The sequence below is a fragment of the Dasypus novemcinctus genome, chromosome 20 (genome assembly GCF_030445035.2).
Source record: "Dasypus novemcinctus isolate mDasNov1 chromosome 20, mDasNov1.1.hap2, whole genome shotgun sequence".
Classification (NCBI taxonomy): Eukaryota; Metazoa; Chordata; class Mammalia; order Cingulata; family Dasypodidae; genus Dasypus; species Dasypus novemcinctus.
This window is the reverse complement of record NC_080692.1, coordinates 4,761,721-4,779,592: the sequence shown is the minus strand read 5'-3', so window position 1 is coordinate 4,779,592 and position 17,872 is coordinate 4,761,721. Positions and strand designations below refer to the sequence as shown.

General features: G+C 46.8%; 1 protein-coding gene across 3 annotated transcripts in view; it reads right to left on the bottom strand.

Annotated features, from left to right (window-relative positions):
* Positions 1 to 509: 509 nt before the first annotated feature.
* Positions 510 to 17,872, bottom strand: part of FAM171A1 (family with sequence similarity 171 member A1) — a 154,029-nt gene continuing 136,666 nt past the window's right edge. For all 3 annotated transcript variants that reach the window (XM_071210053.1, XM_058282367.2, XM_071210054.1), the window contains 3 exons: positions 9,567 to 9,683; positions 4,367 to 4,481; positions 510 to 3,413 (listed from right to left, as the gene is read on the bottom strand). In XM_071210053.1, coding sequence (XP_071066154.1) covers positions 1,718 to 3,413; positions 4,367 to 4,481; positions 9,567 to 9,683 — 1,928 coding nt within the window. In that variant the 3' untranslated portion in view covers positions 510 to 1,717. The remainder of the gene's footprint in view (positions 3,414 to 4,366; positions 4,482 to 9,566; positions 9,684 to 17,872) is intronic.

Below are 17,872 nucleotides of genomic sequence, written 5' to 3'. Positions count from 1 at the left end.
ATCTTAAATGTCCACAATTGAGAATGAAAAAAAAGACATCAGTTTGATTAGTTTTCTGCCCACACAGAATTCATGAATCAAGATGGTGCAAGGACGCCCTTGCTGTAAACACAGCTTAACTTATGTTGGTCAGTCTGTCCTGTTCCGACACTGCTGTGAATGATTTTGATTAGAAGCCTTACATGTTGGGAAGCTCTGGTCACTGTAAGACACCTCCTTGAAGCTGCTCTGAGATGGGTAAATATTGAAGAAAGAAGGAAACATGATTTCTTGAAAAGCATTTCTCCTTACCTGATGCACAAGATGTAACTTTGTGTTTTTGAATAAAGCCAAACACAAAGGTGGATTTACAATATTTTATCCTTAGCGTGAAATCCTAAGTGTCTATGTCTTTACATGCAAGTCCAGCAGGTGGAATTTCAGACCAGCAAGGGATGAACTACAGATTTGTAGTAACAAGTAAAAAAAAAAAAAAAAAAGGCTCAGAATGAATTAAAATGACCACACACTAGTTTTTCTTCAGAGTTTATTTTGAATTTTTCCTTTTTGGATAACCAAGCAGCTCTTTAAGAAGAACGCACAGAAGAGTCATTCTGGCACTTTGGGATAGTACATAAGATTCTTTTTAATAGTCACATTCAGTCCACTTGCTCAAGCCACACTCCACGTTTGGTGAGCAAGGATTCCAGAGTTAATACGTAACCGTATATACAGACAGCCAATAAACCGCACCGGAGGCGCACGGGCAAAGAGAGGAGGGAGGGCGTCTCTAACGTGTCCTCTAGTCTATATCAGCTAACAGAATCAACATCGCACATGTAGCTAGAGCACACTGCACTGGACAGAGCGAAGAGCACAGACGGGCACTTGGCATCATGCAGCTTAAAGGGAAGGGGTTTAATTTAATAAATTTATAAAAATCCAGGCAGATCAATGAAAGGAACTGAGACAAACAAAAAGGTGAGGGACTGTCTATTGTCACTGTAAAAAAGGCACTTGGAGTTAATGAGACCAGAATTGTAGGACTCTTAGCTGATAAAAAGAAAAAATAAAATTCGGTACGATTTCACTGAAAGGCTTGAATTTCAGCTATGACTTTCAGGAATTCCTGAAGGAAGACACGGAAAGAAAGCACTGAGAAATAGAACGGACCAGAATGAAAGATGAAAATTGTTACAAGCAACTCATATTTTTAAAAAGGCAAATCAAAACCGAGACCTAACCAAAGCAAAATCGAAGCAAAATCCTACTACGAAGCAGCGATGCATAGCTTTCCTTTGTGATAATGCATACTTTTGGACACTAAGTGCCGACTTAACTTCTTGATACTAACTTCACAGTAGCATTATCATGAGAAAATTGACTCAAGCAATGCAGAAGAGTTTCATGGGCTCCCATCACCTGAGGGAGAACTGAGGTTACCACGGATACCTAATGAGTGGTCGGTGGCTTCCCACCATCCTTGGTGGACACCCTCCCGGCACGTGGGGCCCCACCCGGACGCTCCTCGCAGCCCCCACCCCTACGGGAGGCATCATGGAAACCATCCTCTGTTCTGAGTAATCACTCTTAGTTCCTTTCTACACAGCAAGGAGCAAGGCAGTGCAGGGCCACGTCCCACCACGGCCGTGGTTCGATTTCTTCCACCAACAAGTAAGCGCTTCTGTAAGAAAGAATATTTGGCAACGTCGGATTCCTCGGCGGGAGCCGCGGGCTCTCACTTGATGTTGAATGCCATCAGGGGCCTCTCCTCCCGCTTCTGCCAGGGGCTCTTCTTGTCTTCTCCCTGGTCGTCGTCGTCGTCCTCGTCGTCGTCCTCGTCGTCGGGCACAGACCTGCCCTCGGGGCTGGCCGGGGGCTGGGGCGGGCTGGCCGCAGTCCGCCTCGTCGTCTCCTCCTGCAGGCTGGGCAGCTGGCCGCCGCGCCGGGGCCCCTCCAGCAGGCACAGCAGGGCGCCGTCCTCGGGCGTGCCCACGGCCGTCCCACCCTCGCTCCCGCTCGGGTCCACGTCCTCCAGGTACACGAGCTGCGTGTAGGCCGCGCTGTCGGGCGCCCGCGGCTCCTTCTGCGGGTGCTCCTGGCCGGGGGCGTTGAGCGGGTGGAGGGACAGGGGGTCTCCTCTTCCCTTCCGGGCTGATTTTGGTTCGTTCATGTCCACGCCCGAATCCAGACTGGCGTCGTTGCTGCCGTTCCTCCCAGCTCTCTGGAGGTCGATGTAGGAATGTCTCACGTGCGCGTTGGACCGCCCGTCCAGAGAGACGAACCAGGCCCGGGGGTGGGGAAGGGGCTTCCCACCCCCCAGCTCCATCAGGGCCTTCTCCGTCAGCAGCTGGACCTCGCTGTTCATCTGCGCCAGGGCGGCGTCGTTGAGCGACGCAGGGATGGACAGGGACTCGGACATGGTGACGTTCTGGGAGCCCCACTCCCGGGAGCCCGCGTCCTGCAGGTGCTGCTGGGAGATGGCCTGGGAGGACAAGGGCTGCGCCTGCATCTGCGCAGAGGGGTGCGGGAAGAGCCCCGCGTGAGGGCTGGAGAGCTCGGCCTGCAGTCTTTCCAGGTCAAGCTGCTGGTCAGCTGGCATGACCAGGGGCTGGCTGACGTAGGAGGGCTCTCCCGGGAGCTTCATGTAATGCGCTGGGATGACCAAGGCAGGTAACACTTTCCTGTAAACGCTGTCGTTGACCTGGTCAACGGAACTGCAGCAGACCAACTGGCCCGGCCGTGGGAAAGAGGTGGGCCTCTCGAGGTGATCTACCGACCGCGACATCATACACTCGGCAGGTCTGCGGTCCAGCAGTTGCTCCTTTTCGGGGGAGGAGGGCATGGGGTACATGTGCTCCTGGATGGCGAGTTTACTTCCTGTGGAGATGCGGTGAACAGACGCTTGCCCGTCTCTGTCCTGCTTTTCGAACAGAGGCTGGGAGAGCACTGGGTTGGGACTCCTCCGGTAATCAGCGCCAGGTGACTCGTAGCCTTCTCTCTCCACAGACTTTCTTGATTTCAAGGGGAACATCTCCACAGACTTAGGGTAGTCTTTTCCTAGTGTCCCACTCGGGGTCAGGTTATCAAAAGAGATTTGGCTTTTCTCCTCGTCCTTGTGAGAGAGCAGTTCCTCCCGAGAGCTAAATTCTTGTGAGGTGCTGTAGGAGAGCTTCAGCATGGGCGTGTGCATCTCCGCTTCTCCACCGCGAGACCTCATCTCCAGGTGCACCCCACCCATCAGCTCCTTCACGACCGGGGCGCCGGGTCGGCCGTGGCTGGCGACAGAGAGCGTCCCAGGGAATTCTGCTTCCCGCCGTGAAAACAGCAAGTTTATGTGCGACATGGATGTTGCCTGGTCCCTCTTGGAACTCTCCAGGGCTGGAGGAAGTTGCAGTTTTCTATGGTGCTGACGAGGTTTTAAACACTTCCTCCTGTGATCGGAAATAGAACCCAAACGCAAAGATTAAAGATTCGCATAGCAATGCTTCAAGTTTCAAGTAAAATCCTAATGCTCAAGGTCTAGAAGAAATTAAACAAAACCAAAGTACTAACCAGCAGCCAGGGCCCTTCTTGCCCTGCACCCTCACCCTTATTTTAATTCTGAGCCCAATCTGGGAGTTTTATCTTCTGGCTCTTGCAAGTACAGCCAAGTTATTCATACAAAGGGTGACCCAAGAGTTGACAATTGTCATTCCTGCCAACTGAACAGGTCTGGCTCCAAAATAAGAATAGTTCTTCTTGGTCCTTTAGAACATTGCCTCTTAATGAGCATTTGGGAATTGTCTGAATGAGTCATCAGGCTGCATGACAATTGTCAAGCTCTTTTTATAACTCCCCTTCTAAGTAACGTCATACACAAACGTTCTAGTCATTCATTTGCAACTGATATGACCAATATTCAGTTCTTAGATCTTTTTTTCCATAGGGGTAAAAAAGGATCTTGATTAGGAAAAGAAAAAAAAAGATGCCAACATCAAAGCTTGCACCAGACATTCTTAATTAAAGCTGAGATCGCCAAGGGGACTGGGTAACACAGTGACTCCCATGGTGAATGGTGGACTGTAGTTAACAGTGCAAATGTGAGAATGTTCTCTCATGAACTACAGCAAATACACAATACTAATACATGGTGCTAATAAAAGGATGGCTCGTGGGAAATATATAATAATAAATATAATGAGCTACAGACTATAGAGAGCAGTAATATTGTGATGACGTTCTTTCATCCATTGTAACGAATGTGTCACAACAGTGTAAAGTGTTGGTGGTAGGGCAATGTATGGGAATCTGTATGGTATGCATGATTGTTTTGTAAACTCACAACTTTTCACATAAAAAAAAAAGAAAGAAAAAAAATGAGATTGCCAAAATGGTCAAACTTTACCTGCAATAATATAAAAGGAGACACAGCAAAACCAAGAGTATAAAAGCCATTCCCCCTAAAATGGCCAACAGAAACACCGTGTGGTAAGTGGTGATGTCCTGTGTTACAACGGGACCTGGAAGGTCAGAAAACAGCATTTTAATGGGCGAAGACTTTTAAGCAAACAGAGCAACAATTAACTGTGGGCTTAATGCCTTTTCCTCACTAGTCCCAGCTGGGGCAGGGGCCTTGGGTAGAGAGAAGCACCCTTCGGAGATGGGCTGGCAGCATCTCATTATTGCACTGAAGCATCTGTGGCCAAGAGAGCTCAGAGTCCTCAAGTACTAATACACTGTGTCCAGGGTCCTCCTCAGCTGAAAGGAAAGCATGTTCAGCATCTAACCACACGATCTTTTAATAAGAGAAAATGAATACATGATAATATAACGATTGGGTCTCACGGTCACAGAGATAGTCTGAATTACTTGGGGATTTTATTCTTCAGGGGGAAAAATTACAAGATTATATTCTCATTTTTCTTGTGTAGAGAGCTCTTGGCCTAAATTAGTCAGTTTAAATGTATGAAGTAAACTTATTGATACTATGACTTGAAAATAAAACCAACAACATATCACAGGGTGTCAAGTATTACTAAAATGCTTTCTTTCTTTCTTTCTTTTTCTTTTTTTTTTTAAAGAAAATCTCCCTCTCTGATACCTTTTCAAAATGGCTGACCACACATGGCCACAGACGTCTGTACAACTTGAGAAAGTTAGCTCAAAGTTATCAGAGATAAAATGTATTTTCTTTTTAATATCCATTGCAAATAATTCCAAATGGTAGTTTAAGACAGACTCTTAAGGTTCAATAGTGCTAAGAATCTGCCTAATGGCAGCTACAAAAGATGGCCAACAACAAAAATCTCTCCAAATTACAATATCTGGGCACTTATATTGGTGTGTCTGGCAGTGAGCCAGATATAGGAAAGAAGCATTGCTGGTTTCTCATCATTTCCCAGATGTGATTACTAAACACCTCAGTCATGGAGGTTTATCTTTACTTTATCTTATATTTGTAGTAGTTTGATATTATTTATGAATTCCAAAAAGAAATACAGGTTATGTTTGTAAACTGGTCAGTTCCTCTGGTGTGATAATCCTTTGATTGTATTAGATTCAGCTGAGACGTCTGATTAAATTATGTTAAGATTGAGGTTCTGATCCAATCACATCATTGGCGTGCAACTCAGCATCGAGTCCCAGGCCCTGGGGAATAAAAGAGATATGCACACGGAGGTAAAAACACAAAGAAGACACAGAGGAAGAGCTCATTAGACACAGCAAAGGCCCCGGGAAGAGAGAAGAGCCTGAGAGTCTACATCTGACCTTGTGAAGAGAACTGAGCAGCTGAGCCCAGAAAGAAATGAGCTCTGGGGAGAGAGAAAAGCCTTATAATGGCCTGCAGCTGGGACTGGAAGAAGCTTGGACCACAGAGCCTTAAGAGGAATACGGAAGGCTGAGCCATAGCAGACATCACCCGCCATCTTGCTCCAATACATGGCAATGACTTTGGGTAAGAAAGTACCTCTTATGGTACCTGGAGTTGGACTCTTTAGGGCCTTGTGACTATAAGCTTCTATCCCAAATAAATACCCTTTATAAAAGTCAACAGAGCCCTGGTACTTTGTATCAGCACCCCTTTGGCTGACGAATACAGAATTTAGTACCAGGATTGGGGTGGTGCTTTTGCAATTACCAAAATGCTAGAATGGTTTGTAAATGGGTAAAGGGTATTTTTTGGAGGAAGTGTGAGATGTTTGATAGAAAAGGCCTAGAATGCTTTGAAGAGAGTATTGGTAGGAATATGGACACTAAAGAGACTTTTTATGAGGCATTAGAAGTAAGTGATGAAACTATTATTGGAAACTGGAGGAAAGGCGATCCATGTTTTAAAGTTGAAGAGAACCTAGCAAGATTAACTCCTGATGTTCTATGGAAGGCAGAATTTGAAAATGGTGAGCCTGGGCATTTAGCTGAAGAACTTCCCAAAGTAAACTTGGAGAATGTGGCTTGGCTTGCCCTTGCAGCTTATAACAAAATGCCAGACAAGAGAGATAAGCTGAGAACTGAATTTTGGGCACAATAAACCAGAAACTGATTCTGGAAATTCAAAGCCTGGAACTCAAGTCTCCAGATAAAAGTGCCCCATTTGAGGACTTAACTAAACTTGGAACCTGTAAATCAGGATTGAAAATGCAGTTATAACAGGAAGGACTTATAGAAAGTCTTACTGTCTGATGGCTTGGACATTTGCTTCCTGCAGGCTAAACCCACAAGCTTTTTGAGAGAGTTGTATGAACAAAACCACTGTTACCTCGGAGACTAAAAGAAACCTGTAGGGGAAAGATGGAAGGCTTTAAGAGTAAAACCAGAAAGGCTGAGGTCAGGAATTAAGACATCTTCTTGGGCTAAGAGCAGGACCCCACTCATGTGTATGGAGAGGGTGAGTCTGCTCTGGCATTTGAAGAGGGTGGATGTTCCAGTAGGATGTTCAGGGAGAGTTGTGCTGCCCCTGGCTACAGGGAAGGTGGAGCACATTCCTCAAGGGTTGGGGAGAGCAAGGTCAACACCCCATAGATCTGAGAAGGGTGGGCCTGGACCCCATGGATTAGGGAAGGCCAGGTTGCCAACTCCTTGCTCTGAAAGGGTTGGGCCTGTATGCCAAAGGCTAGGGAGGTGTTGTCTTAACTTCACTGTACTAGGGGGGTTAAGAATATCCCCGAGATTGGGGAAGGTGTGGCCATCACCCCAAGGTACTTGGAGGGTGAGGTCTGAACCTCAGTTGCCACTGCTTAAAGACGGTGGAACCAAGAAAGCAGCCATTGGGCAAGCTTATGGAAACATGAAGCCCCAGGAAGAAGAAACCATCATCTTAAGAATGACTCTCAGACTTTGAAATGTAATGAAGTGTGCTCTGCAGATTTTCAGAACTATTCTGGACCCAGGACTCATGTTTCCCTTCCAGTTTCTCCTTATGGTGATGCAAATGTTTATTCTTTGTCTGTCCATTTGTGTATTGGAAGCAGACAAATGATTTTGTAAGTTACAGAGGTCTACAGCCAGATGGGACTTTGCCCTAAGACTAACTGTATTTCTTTAAACTAATTGTGATTTGATTTTGTACTTAGCATTGTTACTGACTTAAGGGTTTTTTTTTTTTTTGAATACTGTAACATCTTTTTGGAATTCAGAGGGTAGAGTATGGTAGACTTGTGGTACTTTGCATCAGCACCCCTTTGGCTAACTAATAGACTTTAGAACATAGATTTCACCAAAAACCATTTGAAAGACACACATCTTTTGACTGAAGAGCTAGAAAAACCCAAGGACGTCTACAGGTTTCTGAAAACAGTGAAATTAGTTAAATTCAAAACCACTACTCTCCCCTGACTATAATGAACTCCAATGGCATGGGGGAGGGTGGGGCTAATATTTTCAAAAATGGGAAAAAAATAACTGATACTACACACTGCTTTAATCATTCAGAAAAACAATTTTCTACAGAGACAAAGAACCCCGTCATAGGCAATGCTTTGTCATTAGTCATGAAGAAACATGGGCAACCTGTAGAAACTTTTCCCAGATAACCAGAGCTTTTGGTCCTGTAAATAACTTAAAATGTTACTCTTTTAACCTCTGCCTACGGACAGCTTCACGTAATTCACAGCCACACTTCACTTCCTTCTCAAACAGGGAATCACAAAGGGGGAAAACACTAATATTTTCTTGTTGGTGTGGCTTCATTGCTGCACAGCAACCCTGCAGCTGTTTTACTAAAGTGGAACTGTGAAGACGTGTGTCCTGATGTTACATGCCATCGGAGGCTGTGTGGTGTGTGCTTTTTACAGTGTTTCTGCCTCTTGCTTCACTGTTAGGAGGCTACCAGTGGACCTACATGCCGCAGCAATTTCTCCCCCCTCTACAAAGTATTTACTACTCCGTCCCATGATGGGAGAACTGGATCCCAAAGGCTGTTTGAAATCTATCTAAAATAGAAGTAAACTTCAGTGCCCATGGTACTGTATAGCCTGTACTTTTCCTCCCTCCCTTGCTTCCCTCGTTCCTGTCATATTCTAGATATTTCAGATTTGGAGAAGGAGGCATTTCTCTACTGGGATCTTGCTTATACCTCCACAATAACACCAGAAGGAAAACACATACTCTTGAAACACAGCTGTGAAACGTAAAGGGTCTCAGGATGAAGATATAAAGTCAATGTGACAGACTTTTCAACTCACCTATAGAAATGGCTGCCATCAAACACATTACTTTGGGACTAAAGTGATAATTCCAGTGATAATTCCACTGCTAAAATGTTTCAAACTCCTATGTTGAAACTGCTTTCACAGTTATAAGGGACAACCTTGCACATTCTGACCCAGCTCAATCACCTGACTTGACTATGCCTGGAAAATTCGAAGGTACCCTTGGAGGATATAGATGTACAGCCAAAGAGGAGAATCACTTCTGGAGACAGTCCAAGTGACCCAGATTCTAAAGGCACTGAGGATGGAAGCCATCACTGGAAAACAATTTTCCTAAGATAGCAATTTTGCAAGTCAATGCTCATTAGGCGAAATTAGGGCATGTTAGCTAAAGAAGTAAACTTTTAGTCACACTGAGAAATAGGAGTTAATTCTACATATTTTAAATGGAGATGAATCGTCTTTTTAAATTTTTTATTTTTTTGTATAGACTTTTAGACACAAAGCAACTGTTTTGCTTTTAAGACTTTTAGAAGTGCCAAATCAAGGTTTTAGCCTCAAGAAGCCACCCAGGTGCTCTGCTGCTGGCCCCCCTGTTGCATGCCTCCCCCAAATCATTCTCTTCTTCCAGGCCACAGGTGTTTCAGGAATGAGGGCGCAGCTCTTAGCCTCCTCTGAGGGCTTTTGATTAAGAGTTCCCTACGGCAGCTACCTGAGCAAACGGGGACAAGAGTATTACCTACACATCATTCTTCACCTTAGGTGGGGGATTTCCAACTAGAATCCCCCCACCCCCATGAAATACTTCATTTTCATCATTTGATTTTTGGACTCTTATAAAGCCCATTTTTTAATAAGATGTGATCTCCCTGCTGAAGTTCTTTTTAAGAGTAGTGTTAGTCTGAACGCACATGCAGATCACTATCCGCTCTGTCACAAGTGCTCGCTTTGTGTTACCTGGGTGGGGAGGGGACATGGCTGCCACCCAGTACCCCAGCTGCGGGGCGATGTAGGTCCACGTGAGCTGGCCGCCCTCCTGGTGCACCAGGCCCAGGCCACTCTTCAGCCACGTTCCTGTGGGATTCAGAAGAGAACTTTAGCCACATGCATGCCCTATCTCCTACCTAAAGCGTGTGCAGGTCTTACAAGTCACTCTAAGTGTAACACAAGAAGCAGCTAAGATGGCCCAGTTGTCATCGAGAGATTGCAGTCGGCTTTCTGCAGAGATTCTTTTCAATTTTCCTTCAGGGAAAAGTTAACAACTTCAGTTTTCCTTTGTCTTCCCAATTAAATTACTTTCAGCAACGTTATAGAACATTCCTCTTTTCAAAGGCAGAAGCCTTTGATTTTCAAAGTAGAATAAGGATAGGTCAGATGGCCCAAGAAATTGGGGGGAGGGGGAGGGGAACATTTGAACATAGGAGATTGTCAGATATGTGCTTGAAACTATAATGTTGAGAAAACTCTTTAGAAAATATAATAAGGAAGGTTACCTGTTTAAGATGCTTAAGGGGGTCATCTGACACAGGGCAGGCTTCTAGGGAGGGTGTGAGTGCTTATTTTGTCATAGTGGGTTATGTCATTGGGTGGAGACCCATACAATGAGAGTGAAGGTGTACCCACATCCTGGGTAGGATTGATGTTCTCAAACAGAGGAAATTGTATCTCTTGAGAGAAATGGTGGCTCCCAATGGGTTAGGACAGTTGAGTATGTCAAACCCTCAACATTGTTGCAAGTATCTGTGAATATAGTCCTTCAATTAATGAAGACTGATTGTCACTGTGGGTCCTGAGGGGAGGGGAAGAGAGGTATTGAATAGATGGAATTAGGTAAGTGTGGGCAATGGAAGTGTTCCACAATATCATGCAATGATGGATATAGGACATTAAATTACACCAGAAATGTATAAAAGTCTATAGGCTAAAATGTAAATCATAATGTAAACCATAAGAGAACTAAAATTTTTAAAAATTGTAGTCTAAAATATAAACTGTAATATAAACCCAAATGGAACCATGCTTGAAAGCTATTGTTTCAATATCTGTACATCAGCTGCAGCAAATACAGTATCATTGCTGGGGAAGGGACAAAGTGTTTGATGTTGGATATGTGGGAGTACCATGTATTGTATATGTGAATTACTGTGATCTAAAACTTTTGTGAAGACAAACTTAATAATTAGGAAAAAAGAAAGAAAGGATGTAGACACTGAGGAAGAAATGAAAGAAATTGCGTTGCCACTGTACATACAGGGCAACACCTTATAGCAGGGATGAAAGGAAAAACATCAGAAACAAAGCTTATTCGTTTTTTCTTTTTTTGATAGCCAAATTTATTTTTACTTTGTTTAATTTTTCTAAATTAGTATGTATTCTATATCTAACCTTTAAACCCATCACTATATTCCATTTTACTATTAATGGAACCTGGCAATATATTAGGCTTCATTTTTGAAGAAGCTTAGGACCACAGAGAGGTTCAGTTATGGCAGGGGAGGAACACTGGTGTGGGGTGTTACTGATGGGGGGCATGTGGTTGGGAGGGAGTTCTCCAGGGCATGTATACAGGGTACATAAAAATGTTTGGATATTTTCATAGTGATTACAGTTAAAAATGACAACTGAGGGAGTGCTGAGTTCCTAGCCAGGGGAGCTCTATCACATTCCACAATGGAACAGCAACAATCCCAATGGCAAAGACCAATAAAGAAGGATGGTCCAACACTGAGCCCTTGATACTGATGACTATGCTTATGAGCCTGTGCACCTAAAATATGAACTAGGCCTAGAGCTGCAAGAGTTACCTCCTGAGAGCCTCCATGTTGCTCAAATGTGGCCACTCTCTAAGCCAAACTCTGCATGTAAATGCATTACCTTCTCCCCAGCATGGGACATGACTCCCAGGGATGAGCCTCCCTGGTACCAAGGGATTACTATCACTCACTAACTGGTGATACAACTATATAGAGACCTTGAATAAAAGGGTCAACTCAGACCAGCAGAATATTTCAGCCTACATGTAATATCAGGTGTTAAAAACTGCTTTTTGACCTTGAATAAAAGGGGGAAATGGAAAGGACAAATAAGTTTATATGGCTATGAGTCTCCAAAAAAGAGTTGGGAGGTCATCAGAGGGGTCATGCTTATGCATGCCTCAGCAGGGCCCCAGAGACAGCCAAAGTAGATACTAGCCCAGGTACTGGTTCTCCTGAGGGCTACAGAGACCCACAGGTTCTATGGTCATGGCAGATGGCTTTGGAGTTCAGTGCCATGTCAGTTGGCCCTACTTTGGAGTTTGTGTTCCTGAGTGTGATGGAGTTGGACTCAGATGTGACCGTTCTACACATGCCTCTTCTATTACTTTTACAGGACTTGTGGTTGGTGCTGTGGTTGGTGTATACTCAGGAGACCTGAATCTCTGGACTGTCCATGTGACAGCCAGGCCCTGAGCCTCAGCAGACTTGCAACTCCTACCTCTGGTTTATTGGACTTACCCCACTCAGCTAACATGGAGGTGAAGAAGGTCAACCACCACACCATGGAGCCAAGAGTGCCTGCAACTGAAAGCATGAGAATTGCATCCAGCATCCATGTGGAATCTAAGCCCCCTCTTGATATAGAGGTGGAGTGGACATCACCATCCCAGGGTCCACAGGATGGAGGAATAGAGTATGGATTAGAGTGGACTTACTGATACTCTAATATGGAACTATTGTGATTAGTAATGGAAGAAACTGTAGCACTGATGTGGAGAAAGTGGCCACAGTAGTTGCTGAGGGTAGGGGGAGGGAAGAAGAGATATGATGTGGAGCAGTTTCAGGACTTAGAGTTGTTATGGGTGGTACTGCAGGGACAGATGCTGGACATTGTATGTCCTGCCATGACCCACTGGGTGGACTAGGGGAGAGTGTAAACTACAGTGTAAACCATTATCCATGTGGTGCAATAGTGCTCTAAAATGTATTCACCAAATGTGATGAATGTCCCACGATGGTGGGAGGAGTGGGGTGAGGGGGGTGGGGAGTATATGGGGACCTCGTATTTTTTTAATGTAACATTAAAAAAAAAAAAGAGAGAGAGAAAAAAGAGGTAGTTGATGAGGGAGGAGTGGGGGGAAGGTGTGGGGTATGTGGGAACCTCATATTTTTTAATGTAATATGTTTTGTGAGCTACATATCTTCAAAAAGTATAATAAAATAAATGCTCAATTAAAAAAAGGAATTAAAAAATAAATAAAAGTAGAATAGAAGTGGCCTGGTAGGAAGAAGGGTGAGGGCTGTGGGGAAATCCTGTGTGGTTCACCCTCATCTCAAATAAATGAGCAAATTTCCTGTCTCAAATCACAGAATAGCTACATTGCAATCACTTAGGAAAGTTTTGAAAATACATAATTTTGTAAATTTGATGCAGTATGCTTGGCTTCCCACCTGGTTCTGACGCTGGGAAATACTGAATTAGTCAAGGTTTATGCTCTTCTCCCCAGGGGGAGGGGTAGAAATAAATAAATAAACCTTTAAAAAACCCCAAAAAACTACACTGAACATTAAGGAGCATTACCATGCACCAGCTACTCCTAGTATGTGTATTTTATAGTCAGTATTTAAAATTCTCACAATGGTACAGAGTTGGAATGCTTTTCTCTTTCTGGATGAGGAAAAGGACGACTGGTGAATTTCATCACCACTTGGTGGTAAAGGGCAGAGCAGGGAGGGAGCCCCTGCCTGACTTTGGGGTTGGAGGTGGCCACACTGCATTTCCTATCAACCCTCCCAGCTTTCGACAAATTTTTTTTTTGTGAAGTTTCTGGGAGCAGGCACATGGAGGAGGAGAACTTGCCCAAGATTGTCCAGCCATCTGACAATCCAAGCTGGGAAGCCTTTCAGAGGGCTCATCTGCAGAAACTTCCTGGGGCCTGAGAGGGCTGTCAGTCAGCAGGAGACAAGGGTGAAGCCGCTGGCCCCCTCCTGACATGTCCCTGACCCACAGGCAACCACACACGGGGCAGCTTCTAGAATTACCCACCACTGAATGGCCAAGCTGGTGACCCAGGGGCCCTCAATCCCCAAATGGTCCGACTCTGCCAAACGTCCTGCCCCCAGCCTTCCATACCCTCTCCTCTCTGCACCCACATCCCTGAGGTGACAAGAGTGTATTTTTTCCCCAGAAGGAAACAATTCTTGGGCTGCCTGGTCTACCAGTTGCCATAGCAACATTCAACCATGGTTGGGTACAGAAGTGTCACAACCGTCACGCCAGCCTCAGCTCTGTAGCACCTCCCAGCTCTGCTCCAGTGGCAGGTAACAAAGGGGAGACGCGAGAAGATGGGGTGCCAACAAGGGCCGGCGTTCTCTGGCCTCCCTCCACCCCAGGTTGGAACACCATATAAGCTAGGAGGTTTCTAAGTGCGTGCGCGGATCAGGACTCCTCTCCTGAAGAACAAAAACCGACTGTTGATGTGGGAGGAGTGGGGTGAGGGGGGTGGGCGGTATGTGGGGACCTCTTATATTTTTTGAATGTAAAATTAAAAAAAAAAAAGACAAAACAAAAAACATTGTTTACTTAGCTCCACAGGGCTACTAAGGAAAAAAAGACATTCGGGAAGAGCCTCTCTCTTTAGTAGGAAAGCTCCCCTGCAGGCGAGAAGGGCTTTTTCTGGACAGCTCCCATCCCACCCCCAACTGCGCTGATGATGATTTACATCCTGTATCCCCTCCCACGCACTCCCACCCCTGCTGGGCTGACAGCTCCCAGCATCCACCGGAAGTGGCTGTGCATTCTCTGATTTGCATTTTCCCAGGATTAGATTCTTGAGTCACTGCTCCTTAAATGCAGGAGGCTCGGAGGTTGGGCTGCGCAGCACCCACACAGCTGGGAGCCAGGAGTCCCTGGAAAAGCACCTGCTTCCTCCCCGTTTCCATGTGTTCCCACAGCACCAGAACATCGACTGCCGAAAGGCTTGAGAAACACCTCACGGCGTTCTGGGGCTACCTGGCCATTCTCCACACGCGCTGCCTGGGTGGGTGCAGACCCATGCCCACCCCTGAGCAGACCTGCCCTGGGCTTCACCCAGGGGCTGCAGCCAGGGGCAGAGGAGGGAGCCGTGAGGGTCGTCCAGGGGCGAAGATGCAGCTCTAGGGGGCCATGGAGGACACAGCCCCATCTGGGTGGGGTACAGTGCAGGGAGCTGCAGACTGAGTTGGACCGGGGTGGACCAGGGTTTGTCAGTGTGAGGGAGGAGGGACATGGCAGGCAAAAAGGGAAGCCTCAAGGTGTGGGATGTCAGGCCCGGGGATGGTGCAGAAGGGCAGGGAGGGGCAGGGATGGGAGGGGTTGAGGGTCTGCCTGGAAGCGCATCCAGAGGAGGAACCCACTGAGGATCTGCGAGGCGTGCCGTGGCCACAGCTGCTCCCCACCCCCAGCTCCTCCCAGTCCTCACACACACGCTTTTCCCAGAATCTGCAATTATAGCCTCACATACTGTCCCTCTTTTCCCCAAATCTACCCATCCTTAAGGATTCAGGTCAAGTCCTGTGCATGCCCTGCAGCTTCTGGAAGACGGGAAGCCACCACTTCCCTGCACTGATGGGCCATGTGCTGCTCTACCATCCGCGTGCCAAGTGCACATTCACCTGAACTTGCCACTGGTTTACCATGTCTTGACTCCTCAATTTACGTGGGCCTCATACTCCTTTTCTCTTCTTTTCAGCATCTAGAAACACCCAAGGATTAGTGAAAGCCAGGTGGGCAATACAAAAAATAATAAATCTATGAAAAGCTGGGTGTGGTTGGCAAGGAAGATATCCTAAGGGGAGCGGGATTAAGACTGGGATTCAAACTGCAGGGAACAAAGCCAGCTGGGAAACAGTCATTTGTCTTGACTTAAGTTTTCTGTAAAATGTACACGTCCTCGACAGCGAACGTGTGACGTGCTTTGGGTTTGATGATCACGCTGCTCCTGGCGAGAGCTTTTCCAAGCTTGCGCTGTGTTTCGTGGGAGGAAGAAAAGCTGCAGGGAAGACAGGAACGGATGACTTGTGTATGGGAGACATCTGCTTCTCATTAGGAATCCGAGCGCTGCGGGGTGAGGATGTGTCCCCGCCTCGTGCAGAGGCGGTGGACCCCCAGGCTGGGGACCCTGGGCAGCAGCGCGCTCCCACCCGGCGGTCTCTCCTGCTGGACTGCGTCTCGGGATGGCACCCCTGCCTCCAGGCTGCCGGCCTCACGCCGGGGACCTCAGCCTGCTCAGTGTCCACAAGGGATGGCCCAGCCTCCTGGGGGAAAAGACCCTGCTGGAAGGGCCCCCGCCTGTTCCCCTCCAGGCTGCCCGCAGGCCACAGGGCCGCCAGCCTCGGACATGCCTACGGCTGTGCGGGTTTCCCGTCCTCCTGTGTCATCTACAAGAGCTGCCCAGCCCAGCTCTTCTTGAACTGCCCCTTCTGCCGCCCAGCCTGTCCCTCACGCCTCTTCCTTCACCTGCCCTGGTGCTCTCCTCAGCACCCTCTTCACCGGCAAGCAGCTGAGAGGTGGGACCTGTGGAGTCTCAGGGCGGGGGCGTCTGGTAAAGGGGGGCGGTTGCAGCCCTGCCTTCGCCCCGCCACCTTCATGCCACAAAATCCCGCCCAGGTGCGACTCCGCTGAGCAAACGCCACCTGCCACCGTGGCGTCTAGGAAGTAGGCTGGTGATGCCATGAGCCCCATCACTCTGACCTAGCACACGACTGTGGCCAAAACAACGAGTGTTAAGATGACGGAGGGGGCTCTCTGGCATCACAAGAAGTGAAATTCTACATTACTGTAATTACGAGGGCACTGTTTTTCAAATCGTTCTTGCACTCTGTTTCTCTGTAATGACACAGAATCCAACATATGAAACAGATACTGGATGAGCTTCCCTGCACAAAGGTGACGAGAACTCCACTTCCCCCCACTGCCATGGCAATCCTCTAAGCCTCCTGGAAGGGTCTGGAATCTTCTCCTCTATATAACCCGAGTTTTATTTGCCAAAACTTGAAAAGGCAATTTGTAAATATTCTAAAAAGTGTCATTTGGTCCTGCCTTATAGAACTGAGTATCGTTTTAATATTTTCTTGGTGACTCAGGGTCACGGTGATGATCTGTTAAAATAGCAGGCCCTAAAACGTCAATGCTTTCAGGTCCCCTCCTGCGGTGGAGAGGGATTTCTGCTCTTGTAATTAGCTTCCCCAGGTGGGTTCCCTTCTGCCTCCCCTTTCTGTTGTCACTGTCCCTGACTCTGCTCCCTCACCACCTGGGGCACGGCTATCGGAACACGATAACCCACTGCCTTAAGAAGTGCCTGGAATCATGTGCCTGGGCACGAGAGGGGCCCATGGGCCGGGCCAGAGGCCAAACGGACATCACAATCCAAGCTCAGTACTGGTTTCTTCTACACCACAACCTCACACTAGCTTTTGCCTGAACTACCATTCTCTAAGAGTTAAACTTTACGAAATGGAAAGCTTTAGAGACAAGCTCAAGTATAAATCACTAGTTGATGCATTATCCTAATCTTGCAAAAATGAGTTAGGTATGTATTCAACTGTCGAGGCTTGTTGTGTATAAGTACCCTGAGTTCTTAATTTGGGAGGTGCATTTAACTACAATTATTATGCAAAATGACGGACAAGACATGCAGTATGCTTGCCTGTAGAATCTTATGGGGTCTCCCAGCAATCACAAAGGGCGCCACTTTCTTGCTTGGTTACCAAGCAACAATGTGATCAACTTTTACTTGCAAAATATAAAGAAAAGTGAGTTTAAAATCTAACAAAAGGTTATCAAAAGGACAGAGACCTCTAAACATGAAAAAGAGCCTGAACCACAATGTTTAATTTGAATACGACTTTCCTTCCTGCCTGGCCCAATTATTCTGACTGGAAACCCCTGTTTCAGCAGCCAAGCAACCCCATCTCAACATCTGGTAACAAGCCAAGAAACCTGATATTATGAATGCTATTATTTTGAAATAGAAATTGTAAGTAAGAACCCTCACTTTAGCAGGTTATAAATTGAAGTGGGGGCAAGCGGACGTGGCTCAACTGCCTACCATACAGGAGGTCCAGGGTTGGATATCCAGGGCCTAGCGCAGTGCTGCCATGTGCAAGGAGTGCCGTGCCATGCAGGGGTGCCCCCTGCGTAGGGGTGCCCCATGCGCAAGGAGTGCACCCCACAAGGAGAAACGTCCCCCACAAAAAACGCAGCCCGCCCAGGCATGGCGCCGCATACACAGAGGGCTGATGCAGGAA